Genomic DNA, 14,934 nt, shown 5'->3' with positions numbered 1-14,934 from the left:
CACAGTGCTGGCTACATACAACTCTTCCTCTATCAACCCATTTAATTCTAATAAACACCTACAAGTTTGTTACCATCATCTCCATTTAACAGATGAGGAAACTGAGGCACAGAGAGGTTAAGTAACTTGCCCAGAGTCACACTGCTGGTGAGTAGGGGAGGCAGAATTTGATCCTGGGCTGTGTGGGCATAGATTCCATGTTCCTCACTCAGCCAGAGGTGTCTTCTCAGGAGGTAGGATTCCCAGTACGATCATGGAAAGCCTGACTGCTAAGTCTCTTTCCCTGTAAGAGTGAACACAGCTATTCTGCAGTGTTGGAATCCCGGGACTCAGCCCAGGCTCCTGGAAAAACTTGCACATGAGGAGCAACTGCAAACATTGTCTACGTAAAATCAAGAAATCGGTTATCCTGTTAAGCCTTTCCAGATGTACCACATTTTTTAACTTAAATTTTATCAGACTGGTTGTTGTACCACAGCAGCTAAGTTTTCTGTGTTCCCTTCTCATCTATGAGGGTCAGTGTTTAGGATCAGAAAAATGGTGAAAGCTAAGCAGCCCAGGAAGAAACGAGGCAAGGGTATGACTTACCGTCAAGAGGTTACTACATGCGTGGGTCTAGATCAACGGATCATATCTTTTTCCTTATTAAAAAGCAAGAGCCACACCAAAGACTTCTTTTACATATCCATGTGGCAGATCGACTACTAAGGTCCTAGGTATTCAATGCAGCCTTGTTCATGAGCAAGGAGACATACAGGCAGTAGTGTGGGCCCAAGCCCAGGACAGCGAGACATGAAATCTCAGCCACTACTGCTTCTGGGTTATGCTCTCCCAAACTTTCTAAGAGAATGGATTTCCCCGTTGAGAGGTAACTAGTGCTTAGGCAGGGAAGAGGTGAGGAGAGACATATTCTGGAAGGCAAAGTAGAGAGAAATGGAATTGCTAAGGGAAACTGATTAACGAACAAAGACAGACAACTTACTATTTAGGTATCCAAATAGGCTTTCCCTTGGCAATTCCAAATCACTCCCTCATTACTGGAATAATTAAGCCAACTCAGTTCTCTGCTTTGCCAGGAAAAAGGAAGTGCAACCCCAAATGGAAATGTATGGCTAAAACACACATTCAGGCACATTGAAATACAGTGAGCATCAGCAGCTCTCCATTTGTTCAATACACGATTGAACAAAGTCACAATGCTTTTTTAGGGCAAAATCAATGTGAATTGTCCTAAGGAGCAGTGGCTCCATGCTGACCCCCGACCGTGAAACTTACACAATTCCCTTGTAATTTTTAAACTGTTTTAAGCACTCTTGATTTTGCCCAAAGAAATCATTCAGAACTTGTTAGGAATTCACTTGCTTCAGGTGATTTTACAAAACCCATTCTTTCTTGGCAGGCAAAGCACATTTAGAACACGCCAATAAGACTTCGTGCAAAGGGAAAGCCTTTACCTGCATAGAATTCGGGACTGTAGACTGCTCCCACAACTGGATTCAATTTCCAGCCTTAAAACAAATAGACAAAAACATTATCACATTTGATTTAACAACTTACATAATTGCATATGAATCACAAACCAAATGGGGTAAAGTATCTTATGTTGTGTTTTAAAATGTAAAGGAGATGTCATTGGGGCATGCATAAAACTATTTAAAAACCACACAGATGAAAATAGATTCATAATATTTAAAAACGTAAGTAAGACAATAGCTTAATGCCCTTCCTTGATTTTCTGCCAGTGCGAGTTAATGGGATGGAAACTACTGACCAGTCACAAGTGAACACTTCGAAAATGACATGGTAAGTAATTTTCTACTATATCAATATTTTTTAAAACTGTAATTTCAATTTTTTTGTCTTATTTCATATATCACTCCCAGATAATCCATCACACCCTTTTGCATTAAGTTCACAAAAATAAGAAAGCTCACATCAACAAAATTCTTGGCAGCAAAGGACTCTAACAATTGTCATTCCTAATTATAACTCCTAGATACTAGAGAATTCCAAAGTGCTTTGTGAACACCAAAGAAAATGATATTTTATCCCCTAGAGATTTACTGCGGAATATATTTTAATGCATTCAGGAATAGTAAAAAATTCGTAATCAGTGCATGATATCTAAGGTAACTTTCAAATAACCTGTATACATGATTAATGGTATTCTGTAGTTTCCCAAATGTTCTGGATGAAGAGTTTCCTATAAAATGAATCTGGACCCTTTAGAAATCTTTTCTCAAAAAAGAACATACAAGATTATTCACAAATTGGAAAGCACATTACATATACATTGGGCATTATTTAGGAAACAATTTCCAGAGAATGATCACGTTTTAGGGTTTTATGATTGTTTCCTGCTCTTGCTGATTAAGTGTTTATAAAAACACCTATGCAGATCAGGTGTGGTGGCTTACTCCTGTAATACCAGCACTTTGGGAGGCTGAGGCAGGTGAATCACGAGGTCAGGAGTTCAAGACTAGCCTTGCCAACCTAGTGAAACTCCATCTTTACTAAAAATACAAAAAATTAGCTGGGTGTGGTGGCAGGCACCTGTAATCCCAGCTACTTGGGAGGCTGAGGCAGGAGAATTGCTGAAACCCAGGAAGCGGAGGTTGCAGCGAACCAAGATAGCACCACTGCACTCGAGCCTGGATGACAGCGAAAACTCCGTCTCAAAACAAAACCAAAATATGAAAACATTCAAGCATGCCGCGTACAATGGATCGTGCCTGTAATCTCACCACTCTGAGAGGCCAAGGCAGGCAGATCACTTGAGGCTGGGAGTTCAAGACCAGCCTGGCCAACATGGCGAAACCTTGTCTCTACTAAAAATACAAAGTAGTACCAACTGTTTCAGAGGATAAGGCATGGGAATCACTTGAACCTGGGAGCCCAAGGTTGCAGGGAACTGAGATCACGCCACTGTGCTGCAGACTGGATGACAGAGACTGTCTCCCCACCAACCCCCAAAGAAAACAACCTGCACAATCCTTGAAAGACAGGAAAGTAAGGTGTGCACTTTTTCTCTGAGTCCTTGAGCAGAGGGTCAAATGCCAAAGATCCTTTAAAAAATGTTTCGGAGAAAAGGGAATGATAAAGGTTTGACCGTGAATGAAGTTTTTTTTTTGTTTTAATTGTACTTTAAGTTATGGAGTCCATGGGCCGATCTTGCACGATTGTTGCGTAGGTACACACATGCCATGCTAGTTTGCTGTCTCCATCCCCTGGTTACCTACATCAGGCATTTCTCCCAGCGTTATCCCTCCCAAACTTTTTCTGAGGTTTGCTGAGAAGGGAGAGGTGTGACTTTCTGCCTGGCCCAGAGGTGTTCCTAGTGTTTTACTGAGGAAAACAGAGGCTCGCTAACTCCATAGACAGGCTAGTACGTCCACTGAAATCCAGAACTTTCTAAAACTTGATAAGAATGTTTTCTTTCTAAGAACTGTCAGTGCCAACTTGAATAAGCTAGGTGTTTTACAGCCCCCGGGATGATCTTAGAGTAGCGTTTTTCAACATGTTATACTTCGATTACGTGGGAGGCATATTCAATTTCTGGGCCCCATTTTTAGACAGAAAGAAACATAAAATTCTGAGACCTACTGCCCTAGCAGTTTCTGCAGTTTCATCCTGACGCTCTCCTCTCTTGCATTAATCACATCTTGCCTTATAAGAATTTCTATACTGATGTAAAAATAAATATTAGTTCAGACATTTCAGAATGTGTTTTGAGTATCTCGAAAAACTTCAATTTGACCAACTGAAATTACACGCCTTCCTTTTAAAAAGTCCAATTCCTGAGGATATGGGAATTAATGTCTACATTTCAACTTGGAGTTTAGGAAAAACTATAGAAAACTAGTCGAAAATTAAGCCGCAGACATATATGATGTTCCGTCTTTCTAGTTTTTCACAGACAGTGAAGTCATATTAAATGAACAGTTATTAAGTGATCACTCCTCTTCATCTTCCCACTGTCCCCCGTCTCACACGCTACTGATGTTCTTATTGGTAGTGGAGATGGTGTCTTTTCCATACTCTTCATCTCAGGTTTCGTTTCTTGAATATCCTTACTACCTTAAATACCTTGTTTTGTATATAAGACTTCCTTTTCCTTTTCACCAAACGTATACTTATCAATGAATTTTGGTGTAACTCATAAAGATTTTATCTTTGCCGGTGGCCTCTCATTTTCTAAAAACAAAGCAAAAAAGGCCAGATCTCTCAGAGGCATTTGAGGCTGCCTAGAAATCATGTTTATCTCATCGGCCTACCTACCTATCCATCGATTACTCACCTATCTATAAACTTACCTGTCATCTGTCTATTCACCTGTAATCTGCTGTTTATTTCCATATCTGTAAATTATGAGTTTGCCAAGTCTAACCACTTGGTAATATCTGTCTTCATATAAAAATCATATAAAAATAACAGAAAATAAACGATACTCTCCCCCTCAGGAGATCTGGCCTATCTCATGTTCGCAAGTATCAATTGTGAGAAAGGTACTGATAGAGTCTCTTCTACAAGAAACCAACTGGGAATCTGCGTGCTGCAAAGTGAAATGCTCGGGTCATCATGGGAACATTAGTGCAGGTGTCAGCCTTCTTCCCATCCTTGATCCCTTCTCTTAAACAAGGCTACCCAACTCCCATTGTAGGAAACCAAAGGCATTTCTGAACTCTATGACAGCATGAAAATCCAACTTCTGGTTTCCCTCTTTTCCCTCTACTCATAAAACCTATTACTCAGTAAGTCCTTCTCTCTTCAAATGGCATCCCCATCCGCTTGGTTGTGCCAAATAAAATCCATCATCAGTACTTCCTTGATTCGTCTCTTGTGCACTTCTCTTGATTCTACCCATTCTTGATTCTTCTTTCTAATGCAATCCATTAGAAAGTCCTGTTGGTTAAAACTTGAAAAGTTCTCTCCTTCTCCATTGTCACCACTGCAGACCAAGGCATTCCTGTATCTCCCTGGACAGGTCCAACAGCAAAAAATGCCCTAACTCTTACTGTCTCCTCTTCCACCCTCCCCCTGTCCATTCTGGTCCTGGTGACCAAAGCAACTTTTAAAAAGAACATCAGCTTTGTCATCCTTGTACTTGGCATGCAGTAGGTCCTCCCAGACTGAAGCACAAATGTCTTGCCTTAGTCAGTAAGCACAAGCTAACTATTGACTACACTGTTCGCTGCCCCTTTGGAACCAAGTCGCTTTATTTTCCTGTTCCCTTCTCTCCCAGCTGCAGTGACACTGGCCATTTTCACCTGTATAACCCCACCCCGCCAAGATCACTGTATAACAAAGTTTTTTTGTGCCCACTTCTCCCTCTGCTGGAGAACTCTCTCTAGCTCTCCACAAAGTCGACGTGATGTTATTTAGGTCTCTAGAGTCTTCTCAGAACATGCCACTTATTAATGTCACTTTCCCACCTCCTCTTAGTTACTCTGTGATTCCACGATTCCATTCCCAGTTTTATTTTCTGCACTGCATTAATGCTTTGTGGATTTAGATTCTTTCTTTCTTTGCTTGCTAATAATTGTCTTTTATAACCATTCTCCCTCATTTATTTTTATTTTTATTTATTTATTTATTTTTTTTGAGACGGAGTTTCGCTCTTGTTACCCAGGCTGGAGTGCAATGGCGCGATCTCGGCTCACCGCAACCTCCACCTCCTGGGTTCAGGCAATTCTCCTGCCTCAGCCTCCTGAGTAGCTGGGATTACAGGCACGCGCCACCATGCCCAGCTAATTTTTTTGTATTTTTAGTAGAGACGGGGTTTCACCATGTTGATCAGGATGGTCTCAATATCTTGACCCCGTGATCCACCCGCCTCAGCCTCCCAAAGTGCTGGGATTACAGGCTTGAGCCACCGCACCCGGCCCATTCTCCCTCATTTAAATTAACAGTAAAGCAGGCGAGACTGCTGTCCAACATGAATCTCCAGCATCTAAAACGATGTTGGGTGAAATAAGCATTCCATAAACATTTGCTTGGTTTTTCTCTAAAGAAACTAAAGGAATATAGAGGGGTTTTTTTTTTGTTTTCTGTTTTTTTGTTTTTTTTTTTTACTAAGGAACTAATTTTATTTTGGCTATGATTATGTCTCCTTCCAATCTCCGAGGACCTGTTCATTCCGTAGGCTCTACGTTAAATAAGAATCCTGTTAGAGATGACTGTCATTTCAGTTGCTTAGTTGAAATCGACTTTCTTTATGGAGGCGTTTATTGCTGTAAACTTTCTGATTAGCTCTGCTTTCGCTGTATCCCACAGACTCTGGTATGCCCCATTTCCATTTTCATTTAGATCAATATTTTTTTTATTGCATTTTAGGTTTTGGGGTACATGTGAGAACATGTAAGACTGTTGCATAGGTACACACATGGCAGTGGGGTTTGCTGCCTTCCTCTCCATCACCTATATCTGGCATTTCTCTCCACGTTATCCTTCCCCAACTCCCCACCCCCCCATCCCTCCCTGAGATCCCCCCCACAGACCCCAGTGTGTGATGCTCCCCTCTGTGTCCCACGTGTTCTCATTGTTCAACACCTCCTTGTGAGTGAGAACATGCAGTGTTTGATTTTCTGTTCTTGTGTCAGTTTGCTGAGAATGATGGTTTCCAGGTTCATCCATGTCCCTTCAAAGGACATGAACTCATCGGTTTTTTATGGCTGCATAGTATTCCATGGTGTATATGTGCCACATTTTTCCTGTTCAGTCTATCGTCGATGGGCATTTGAGTTGGTTCCAAGTCTTCGCTATTGTAAACAGTGCTGCAATGAACATTCATGTACATGTGACCTTATAATAGAATGATTTACAATCCTTTGGATATATACCCAGTAATGGGATTGCTGGGTCAAATGGAATTTCTATTTCTAGGTCCTTGAGGAATCGCCACACTGTCTTCCACAATGGTTGAACTAATTTACACTCCCACCAACAGTGTAAAAGTGTTCCTATTTCTCCACATCCTCTCCAGCATCTGTTGTCTCCAGAAGATTTTTTAATGGTCGCCATTCTAACTGGCGTGAGATGGTATCTCAATGTAGTTTTGATTTGCATCTCTCTAATGACCAGTGATGATGAGCATTTTTTAATGTTTGTTGGCCTCTTGTATGTCTTCTTTTGTAAAATGTCTGTTCATATCCTTCACCCACTTTTTAATGGGCCTGTTTGTTTTTTTTCTTGTAAATCTGTTTTAGTTCTTTGTAGATTCTGGATATTAGCCGTTTGTCAGATGGGTAGGTTGCAAAAATGTTTTCCCATTCTCTTGGTTGCCAATTCACTCTAATGACTGTTTCTTTTGCCGTGCAGAAGCTGTGATTGGATTAGGTCCCATTTGTCTATTTTGTTGCCAGTGCTTTTGGTGTTTTAGTCATGAAGTCCTTGCCTATGCCTATGTCTTGAATGGTTTTGCCTAGGTTTTCTTCTAGGGTTTTTAATGGTGTTAGGTCTTATGGTTAAGTCTTCCATCCATCTGGAGTTAATTTAAGTGTAAGGTGTCAGGAAGAGGTCCAGTTTCTGCTTTCTGCACATGGCTAGCCAGCTTTCCCAACACCATTTATTAAACAGGGAATCCTTTCCCCATTGCTTGTTTTTGTCAGGTTTGTCAAAGATTGTATGGTTGTAGATATGTTGTGTTGCCTCCGAGGCCTCTGTTCTGTTCCATTGGTCTATATCTCTGTTTTGGTACCAGTACCACGCTGTTTTAGCCTTGTAGTATAGTTTGAAGTCAGGTAGTGTGCTGCCTCCAGCTTTGTTTTTTTTTTTTTTTTTTTTGCTTAGAATTGACTTGGCTATGAGGGCTCTCTCCTTTGGTTCCATATGAAGTTTAAGGTGGTTTTTTCCCCCCAGTTCTGTGAAGAAGGTTATTGGTAGCTTGATGAGGATAGCACTGAATCTCTAAATTACTTTGGGCAGTATGGCCATTTTCATGATATTGATCCTTCCTAACCATGAACACGGAATGTCTCTCCATCTGTTTGTGTCCTCTCTTATTTCATTGAGCAGTGGTTTATAGTTCTCCTTAAAGAGGTCCTTTACATTCCTTGTTAGTTGTATTCCTAGGTATTTTATTCTCTATGTAGCAATTGTGAATGACAGTTCGTTCTTGATTTGGCTCTCTTTATGTCTGTTATTGGTGTATAGGAATGCTTGTGATTTTTGCACATTGATTTTTATCCTGAGACTTTGCTGAAGTTGCTTAACGGTTTCAGGAGATTTGGGGCTGAGACAATGGGGTCTCCTAAATATACAATCATGTCATCTGCAAATAGAGACAATTTGACTTCCTCCTTTCCTAATTGAATACCCTTTATTTCTTTTTCTTGCCTGATTGCTCTGGCTAGAACTTGCAATATTCTATTGAATACAAGTGGTGAGAGAGGGCATCCTTGTCTAGTGCCAGATTTCAAAGGGAATGCCTCCAGTTTTTGCCCATTTAGTATGATATTGGCTGTGGGTTTGTTGTAAATAGCTTTTATTGTTTTGAGATACGTTCCATCAATACCTAGTTTATTGAGGGTTTTTAGCATAAAGGGCTGTTGAATTTTGCCAAAGGCCTTCTCTGCATCTATTGAGATAATCATGTGGTTTTTGTCTTTGGTTCTGTTTATGTGGTGAATTACATTTGTAGACTTGTGTATGTTGAACCAGCCTTGCATCCCTGGGATGAAGCCTACTTGATCATGTTGCATAAGCTTTTTGATGTGCTGTTGCAAGCAGTTTGCCGGTATTTTATTGAAGATTTTTGCATCTATGTTCATCATGGATATTGGCCTGAAGTTTTCTATTCTTGAGTCTCTGCTGGGTTTTGGTATCAGGATAATGTTGATGTCATAAAATGATTTGGGAAGGAATCTCTCTCTTTGGATTGTCTGGAATAGTTTCAGAAGGAATGCTACCAGCTCCTCTTTGTACATCTGGTAGAATTCGGCTGTGAACCCATCTGGACCTGGGCTTTTTTGATTGGTAGGCTGTTGTTTGCTGCCTCAACTTGAACCCTTTTTATTGGTCTATTCAGGGTTTTGACATCTTCCTGGTTTAGGCCTGGGAGGATGCAAGTGTCCAGAAGTTTATCCATTTCTTCCAGATTTACTGTTTCTGTGCATAGTGGTTTGTAATAATCTCTGTTGATGGTTTCTATTTCTGTGGAATCTGTGGTGATATCCCCTTTGTAGTTTTTTATTGCATCAATTTGATTTTTCTCTTTTCTTTTTTATTAATCTGGCTAGTGGTCTATTTTATTAATCTTTTCAAAAAACCAGCTCCTGGATTTATTGAATTTTTGAAGGGTTTTTTTTTTTTTTGTCTCTATCTCCTTCAGTTCTGCTCTGATCTTAGTTATTTCTTGTCTTCTGCTAGCTTTTGAGTTTTTTTGATCTTGCTCCTCTAGCTCTTTCAATTTTGATGATAGGGTTTCAGTTTTAGATCTTTTCTTCCTTCTCATGTGGGCATTTATTTCTATATTATTTTCCTCTAGAAACTGATTTAAATGTGTCCCAGAGATTCTGGTATGTTGTGTCTTCATTCTCGTTGGTTTCAAAGAATATCTTTATTTCTGCCTTCATTTCATCATTTACCCAGTCAACATTCAAGAGCCAGGTGTTCAGTTTCCATGAAGCTGTGCGGTTCTGGGTTAGTTTCTGAATTCTGAGTTCTAACTTGATTGCACTGTGGTCTGAGAGACTGTTATGATTTCAGTTCTTTTGCATTTGCTGAGGAGTGATTTACTTCCAATTATGTGGGTCAATTTTAGAGAAGGTGTGATGTGGTGCTGAGAAGAATGTATATTCTGTGGATTTGGGGTGAAGAGTTTTGTAAATGTCTATTAGATTTGCTTGGTCCAGGTCTGTGTTCAAGTCCTAGATGTCCTTGTTAATTTTCTGTCTCGTTGATCTGTCTAATATTGACAGTGGAGTGTTAAAGTCTCCCACTATTATTGTGTGGGAGTCTAAGTCTCTTTGTAAGTCATTAAGAACTTCCTTTTTGTATCTGGGTGTTGCTGTATTGGGTGCATATATATTTAGGATCCTTAGCTCTTCTTGTTGCATTGATCCTTTTATCATTATGTAAGTGTCCTTCTTTGTCTCTTTTGATCTTTTTTGGTTTAAAGTCTATTTTATCAGAGACTAGGATTGCAACTCCTGCTTTTTCTTTTTTTTTTTTTTTTGTTCTCCATTTGCTTGGTAAATCTTCATCCATCCCTTTATTTTGAGCCTTTGTGTATCCTTGCATGAGCGAAGGGTTTGCTGGATACAGCACACTGATGGGTTTTGGCATTTTATTCAATTTGCCAGTCCGTGTCTTTTGACTGCATCTTTTAGCCCATTTACATTTAGGGTTAATATTGTTAAGTGTGAATTTGATCCTGCCATTTTGATACTAGCTGAATGTTTTGTCTGTTCGTTGATGTAGTTTCTTCACTCTGTCGATGCTCTTTACCATTTGGTATGTTTTTGGAGTGGCTGGTACTGGTTGTTCCTTTGTATGTTTAGTGCTTCTTTCAGGAGCTCTTGGAAAGCAGGCCGGGTGGTGATGAAATCTCTGAGTACTTACTTGTTCATAAAGGATTTTATTTCTCCTTCGCTTATGAAGCTTAGTTTGGCTGGATATGAAATTCTGGGATGAAATTTCTTTTCTTTAAGGTTATTGAATATTGGCCCCCCACTCTCTTCTGGCTTGTAGGATTTCTGCTGAGAGATCTGCTGTGAGTCTGATGGGCTTCCCTTTGTGGGTGACCTGACCTTTCTCTCTGGCAGCTCTTAGCATTTTTTCCTTCATTTCAACCCTGGTGAATCTGACAATTATGTGCCTTGGGGTTGCTCTTCTTGAGGAATATCTTTGTAGAGTTGTCTGTATTTCCTGGACTTGAATATTGGCCTGCCTTGTTAGGTTGGGGAAGTTTTCCTGGATAATACCTTGAAGAGTGTTTTCCAGCTTGGATTCATTCTCTCTGTCACAGTCAGGTACACCTATCAAACGTAGATTAGGTCTTTTCACATAATCCCATGTTTCTTGGAGGCTTTGTGTATTTATTTTCACTTTTTTCTCTAATCTTGCCTTCTCATTTTATTTCATTGAGTTGATCTTCAACCTCTGATATCCTTTCTTCTGCTTGGTCAGTTTGGCTGTTGAAACTTGTGTATGCTTCGCAAAGTTCTTGTGTTGTGTTTCTCAGCTCCATCAATTCACTTATATTCCTCTCTAAGCTGTTTATTCTCATTAGCATTTCATGAAACCTTTTTTCAGGATTCTTAGTTTCTTTGCACTGGGTTAGAAACATGTTCTTTCAGCTCAGAGAAGTTTCTTATTACCCACCTTCTGAAGCCTGTTTCTGTCAATTCATCAGACTCATTCTCCATCCAGCCTTCTTCTCTTGCTGGCAAGGAGTTGTGATCTCATGGAGGAGGAGAGGCATTCTGGTTTTGGGTGTTTTCACCTTTTTTGTGCTGGTTTCTTCCAGTCTTTGTGGATTCATTTACCTGTGGTTGTTGACTTTCAGATTGGGTCTCTGAGTGGACGTCCAGTTTGTTGATGATGAAGTTATTTCTGTTTCTTAGTTTTCCTTCTAACAGTCTGGCCCCTCTGCTGTAGGACTGCTGAGGTCCACTCCAGGCCCTGCTTGCCTGGGGATCACCTGCAGCGGCTGCAGAACAGTAAGGGTTGCTACCAGTTTCTTCTTCTGCTATCTTTGTCCCAGAAGGATACCCACCAGATGTCCGTCTGAGCTCTCCTTTATGAGGTGACTCTTTGGATATACAGGGGTCAGGGAGCTGCCTGAGGAGACAGTCTGTCCTTTATAGCAGCTCAAGTGCTGAGCTGTGAGCTCTGTTGTTCATTCAGAGCTGCTGGGCAGGTACGTTTAAGTCTGTTGCAACAGAACTCATAAACACCTTTTTTTTTTTTTTGCCAGGTGCTCTGTCCTGGGATGGTAGGGCTTTATTTATAAGTGTCTGTCATGCTGCTGCCTTTTTTCAGGGCTGGCCTGCCCAGCGAGGAGGCAGCCTAGTCACAGTCTGCCAGCAGAGGTTTTGCTGAGCTTCTGTGGGGCACACCCACTGCCATGTGAACTTCCCTGCAATCCTGTTTATACAGATATAGTTAGAACTGCCTTGGCAATGGCGGGCTGCCTCAGCAATGGCGGACTACCTCAGTAGTGGTAGACTGCCTTGGTAATGGCAGACACCCCTCCCCCACAGAGCTGTACCATCCCAGGTTCAGCTGTGCTTGCCTCAGAACCCCCCCCTTTTTATTTTCAGTTGAACAGGTCACTCTGTCTCCCAGGCGTCCCAGTCACCAGTTGAAATGGTGCCCGGAGTTGTGTGATTTCTTGTGTGTAGACCCGCTGCGCTGGTGAAACAGCCGCTGGAGACGGTGGCACTTTTTCACTGGGGAATCTCCTGTCCTGGCTCCCTGTGTCAGTCTCTCCCTCCTTTTTTTTTTTTTTTTTTTGAATGAATGCGCTTTATTAGGGTCCTGAGTCAACCAACCTAACTATTTCAACATTAAAAGACAATCAGAACTGTGAATCAATGGAATATTTATTTGATGATATCAAGTACCTCTGGTTAATTTTTTAAGTGTGATAATAGCAAGGTAGTTTCTTTTTAAAGGAATTATTATCTTTAAGGACAAAGTAGTTAAATATAGTTATTTTGTTTAACATGCAGGAGAAGGGAGATGTGGGAAACATGATCAAGCCTTAAGTTGGGGAAGCTGGGGAGAGGCCATAGGGGAGTTCTTTATTACTAGCCTCTCCACTATAAATGTTAAAAAAAAAAAAAAAGTTATCTTGGCCAGGCACAGTACCTCATGTCTATAATCCCAGCACTTTGGAAGGCAGAGGCAGGTGAACCACGAGGTCAGGAGTTCAAGACCAGCCTGGCCAATATTGTGAAACACCATTTCGACTAAAAATATAAAAAATTAGCCAGGAGCGGTGGAACATACCTGTTGTCCCAGTTACTCGGGAGGCTGAGGCAGGAGAATTGCTTGAACCTGGGAGGCAGAGTTTGCAGTGAGCCAAGATTGTGTTACCACCCTCCAGCCTGGGCGACAGAGTGAGACTCTTAACTCCAAAAAAAACAAAGTTATCTTGAGATAAAAAAAGACAGCAATTTCCCTTTCCCTTCCTCCTCACCACCTCTTCACAATCCAAGTTGTTCCATTAATTTTTTCTGTATATATTTTAAGGCAATTTTATTAGGTGCATGCATGTTTAGATATTACATTTCTAAACGTAATATCTTCATGGTGAGGTGAACCTTTTTATCATTGGCGAGTGACTTTAACCCTGATGATTTTTTGTTTGAAGGTCTTTTTATCAACAGACTTCGTAACTGTATTAACTTTATGTTAAGTCTGTTAATACAGCCAAACCAACCTCCTTTAGCATCTGCCTTATGTATCTTTTTTCTATCTTCTTATTTTCAACTTATTTCTGTCCTTATAACTTAGACATGTCTTTTCTAAACAGCAGATAGTTGTCTGGGCACAGCAGCTCATGCCCGTAATCCCAGCACTCTGGGAAGTCAAGGCAGGTAAAACACTTGAGCTCGAGGCCAGGCTGAGCAATACAACAAAACTCTGTCCCTATAAAAAATACAAAAATTGTCCAGGCATCATGGTGTGAGCCTGTAGTCCTAGCTACCAGGGGGAAGTGGGGATGGGGCTGAGATAGGATCATTTGAGCTTCAGGAGGTCGAGGCTGCAGTGAACCATGATCGTGCCACTGCACTCCAGCCTGGGCATCAGAGACCCCGCCTTCTCAAAAAAAAAAAAAAAAGTACTTAGTTGGATTGGATGTTTTTCTAATCTGACATATCTTAGTAATTAATTGATGAGTTTAGTTCTTTGACATTTATTGTAACTGACTTATTTCTACCATCTTAGAGTGATTTATGATGTTTTTCTGTATTCATTTTTTCTTACTCTTTGAATTGATATATTCATATCTCCTTAATAGCTAAGAACCATTTTACTAGTTTCTTCTTTCATCTTTATCATTGTCTTCTTTTCATTTTCCTTGGGTTTATTCTTTTGCAGAGATATTCTCAATTTTGATCAAGTTTAGTTTGTGAGAAAAATTTCTTTTATATATTTTGCTTTTATTGTATCTAAGAAATTTTTGACTATCCGAAAGTCACAAAAATTGTCTTCTGCTTTATTTCTAGAAGCCTTATGAATTTAAGTTTTTCATTTAGGTTAATAATTCATTTTGACTTAATTTTTAATATAATGTGAGGTACACTCTGCAGTTCACTATTTTTGCATATCCACTGGTTCCAGCACCATTTGTTGAAAAGAGTATCCTTTCTCCACTACATTGTCTCTGCACTTTTGTTGAAAATTAATAACTTATATATGTGTAGGAATGTTTTTAGACCTTTTCTGTCCCATTGATCTACTTGTCCTTTGGCACCAATGCCACACTGTTTTGATTACTTGGCTTTGTAATAATTCTTGAAGTCGGTAGTGTAAGTCTTCCAACTTTTTCTTTTTCATTATTGTTTTAGTTATCTTAGGTCCTCTGAATTTTCATATGAATTTTGGAATCAACTTGTCAATTTCTGTTATGTAAATCAGCCTGCTGGTTTGATTGGGATGGAACTGAATCTACAGGTCAATTTAGGGAGAAATGACAAATCCTAACAATATTTAGAGTATCTGATATATGAACACAATATATATCTCCCTTTATTTACGCCCATTTTAATATCTCTCAACAATGGTTTGCAGTTTTCAGCACATGGGTCATATATATATTTTGTCAGATTTACCTCTACTTTATATTTTTGATGTTATAATTGATTTAAAATTTCAATTTATGGTTGTTTCTTTGATTTATGGGTTATTTAGAATTTGTTATTTGCCTTCAAAATATTTAGGGAATTTTCCAGATAGATTTCTGCTAGTCTAATTTAATTATTG

At 40.0% G+C, this 14,934-nt stretch overlaps 1 protein-coding gene and 1 long non-coding RNA gene across 2 annotated transcripts in view; one reads left to right on the top strand and one right to left on the bottom strand.

The window, feature by feature from the left end:
* Nucleotides 1–1,944, top strand: part of LOC144578568 (uncharacterized) — a 153,754-nt gene extending 151,810 nt beyond the window's left edge. The window contains exon 4 of the long non-coding RNA XR_013524579.1: nucleotides 1,743–1,944. This is a non-coding gene — a long non-coding RNA (uncharacterized LOC144578568). The remainder of the gene's footprint in view (nucleotides 1–1,742) is intronic.
* RBFOX1 (RNA binding fox-1 homolog 1) overlaps nucleotides 1–14,934 on the bottom strand; it is a 2,602,982-nt gene that overhangs the window by 103,201 nt on the left and 2,484,847 nt on the right. The window contains 1 exon segment of the mRNA XM_078344605.1: nucleotides 1,455–1,508. Within this exon segment, the coding sequence (XP_078200731.1) occupies nucleotides 1,455–1,508 (54 nt within the window).

The sequence above is a fragment of the Callithrix jacchus genome, chromosome 12, assembly GCF_049354715.1.
Source record: "Callithrix jacchus isolate 240 chromosome 12, calJac240_pri, whole genome shotgun sequence".
Taxonomy (NCBI): Eukaryota; Metazoa; Chordata; class Mammalia; order Primates; family Cebidae; genus Callithrix; species Callithrix jacchus.
The sequence above is the reverse complement of the archived record's forward strand: the minus strand, read 5'-3'. Positions and strand labels throughout refer to the sequence as shown.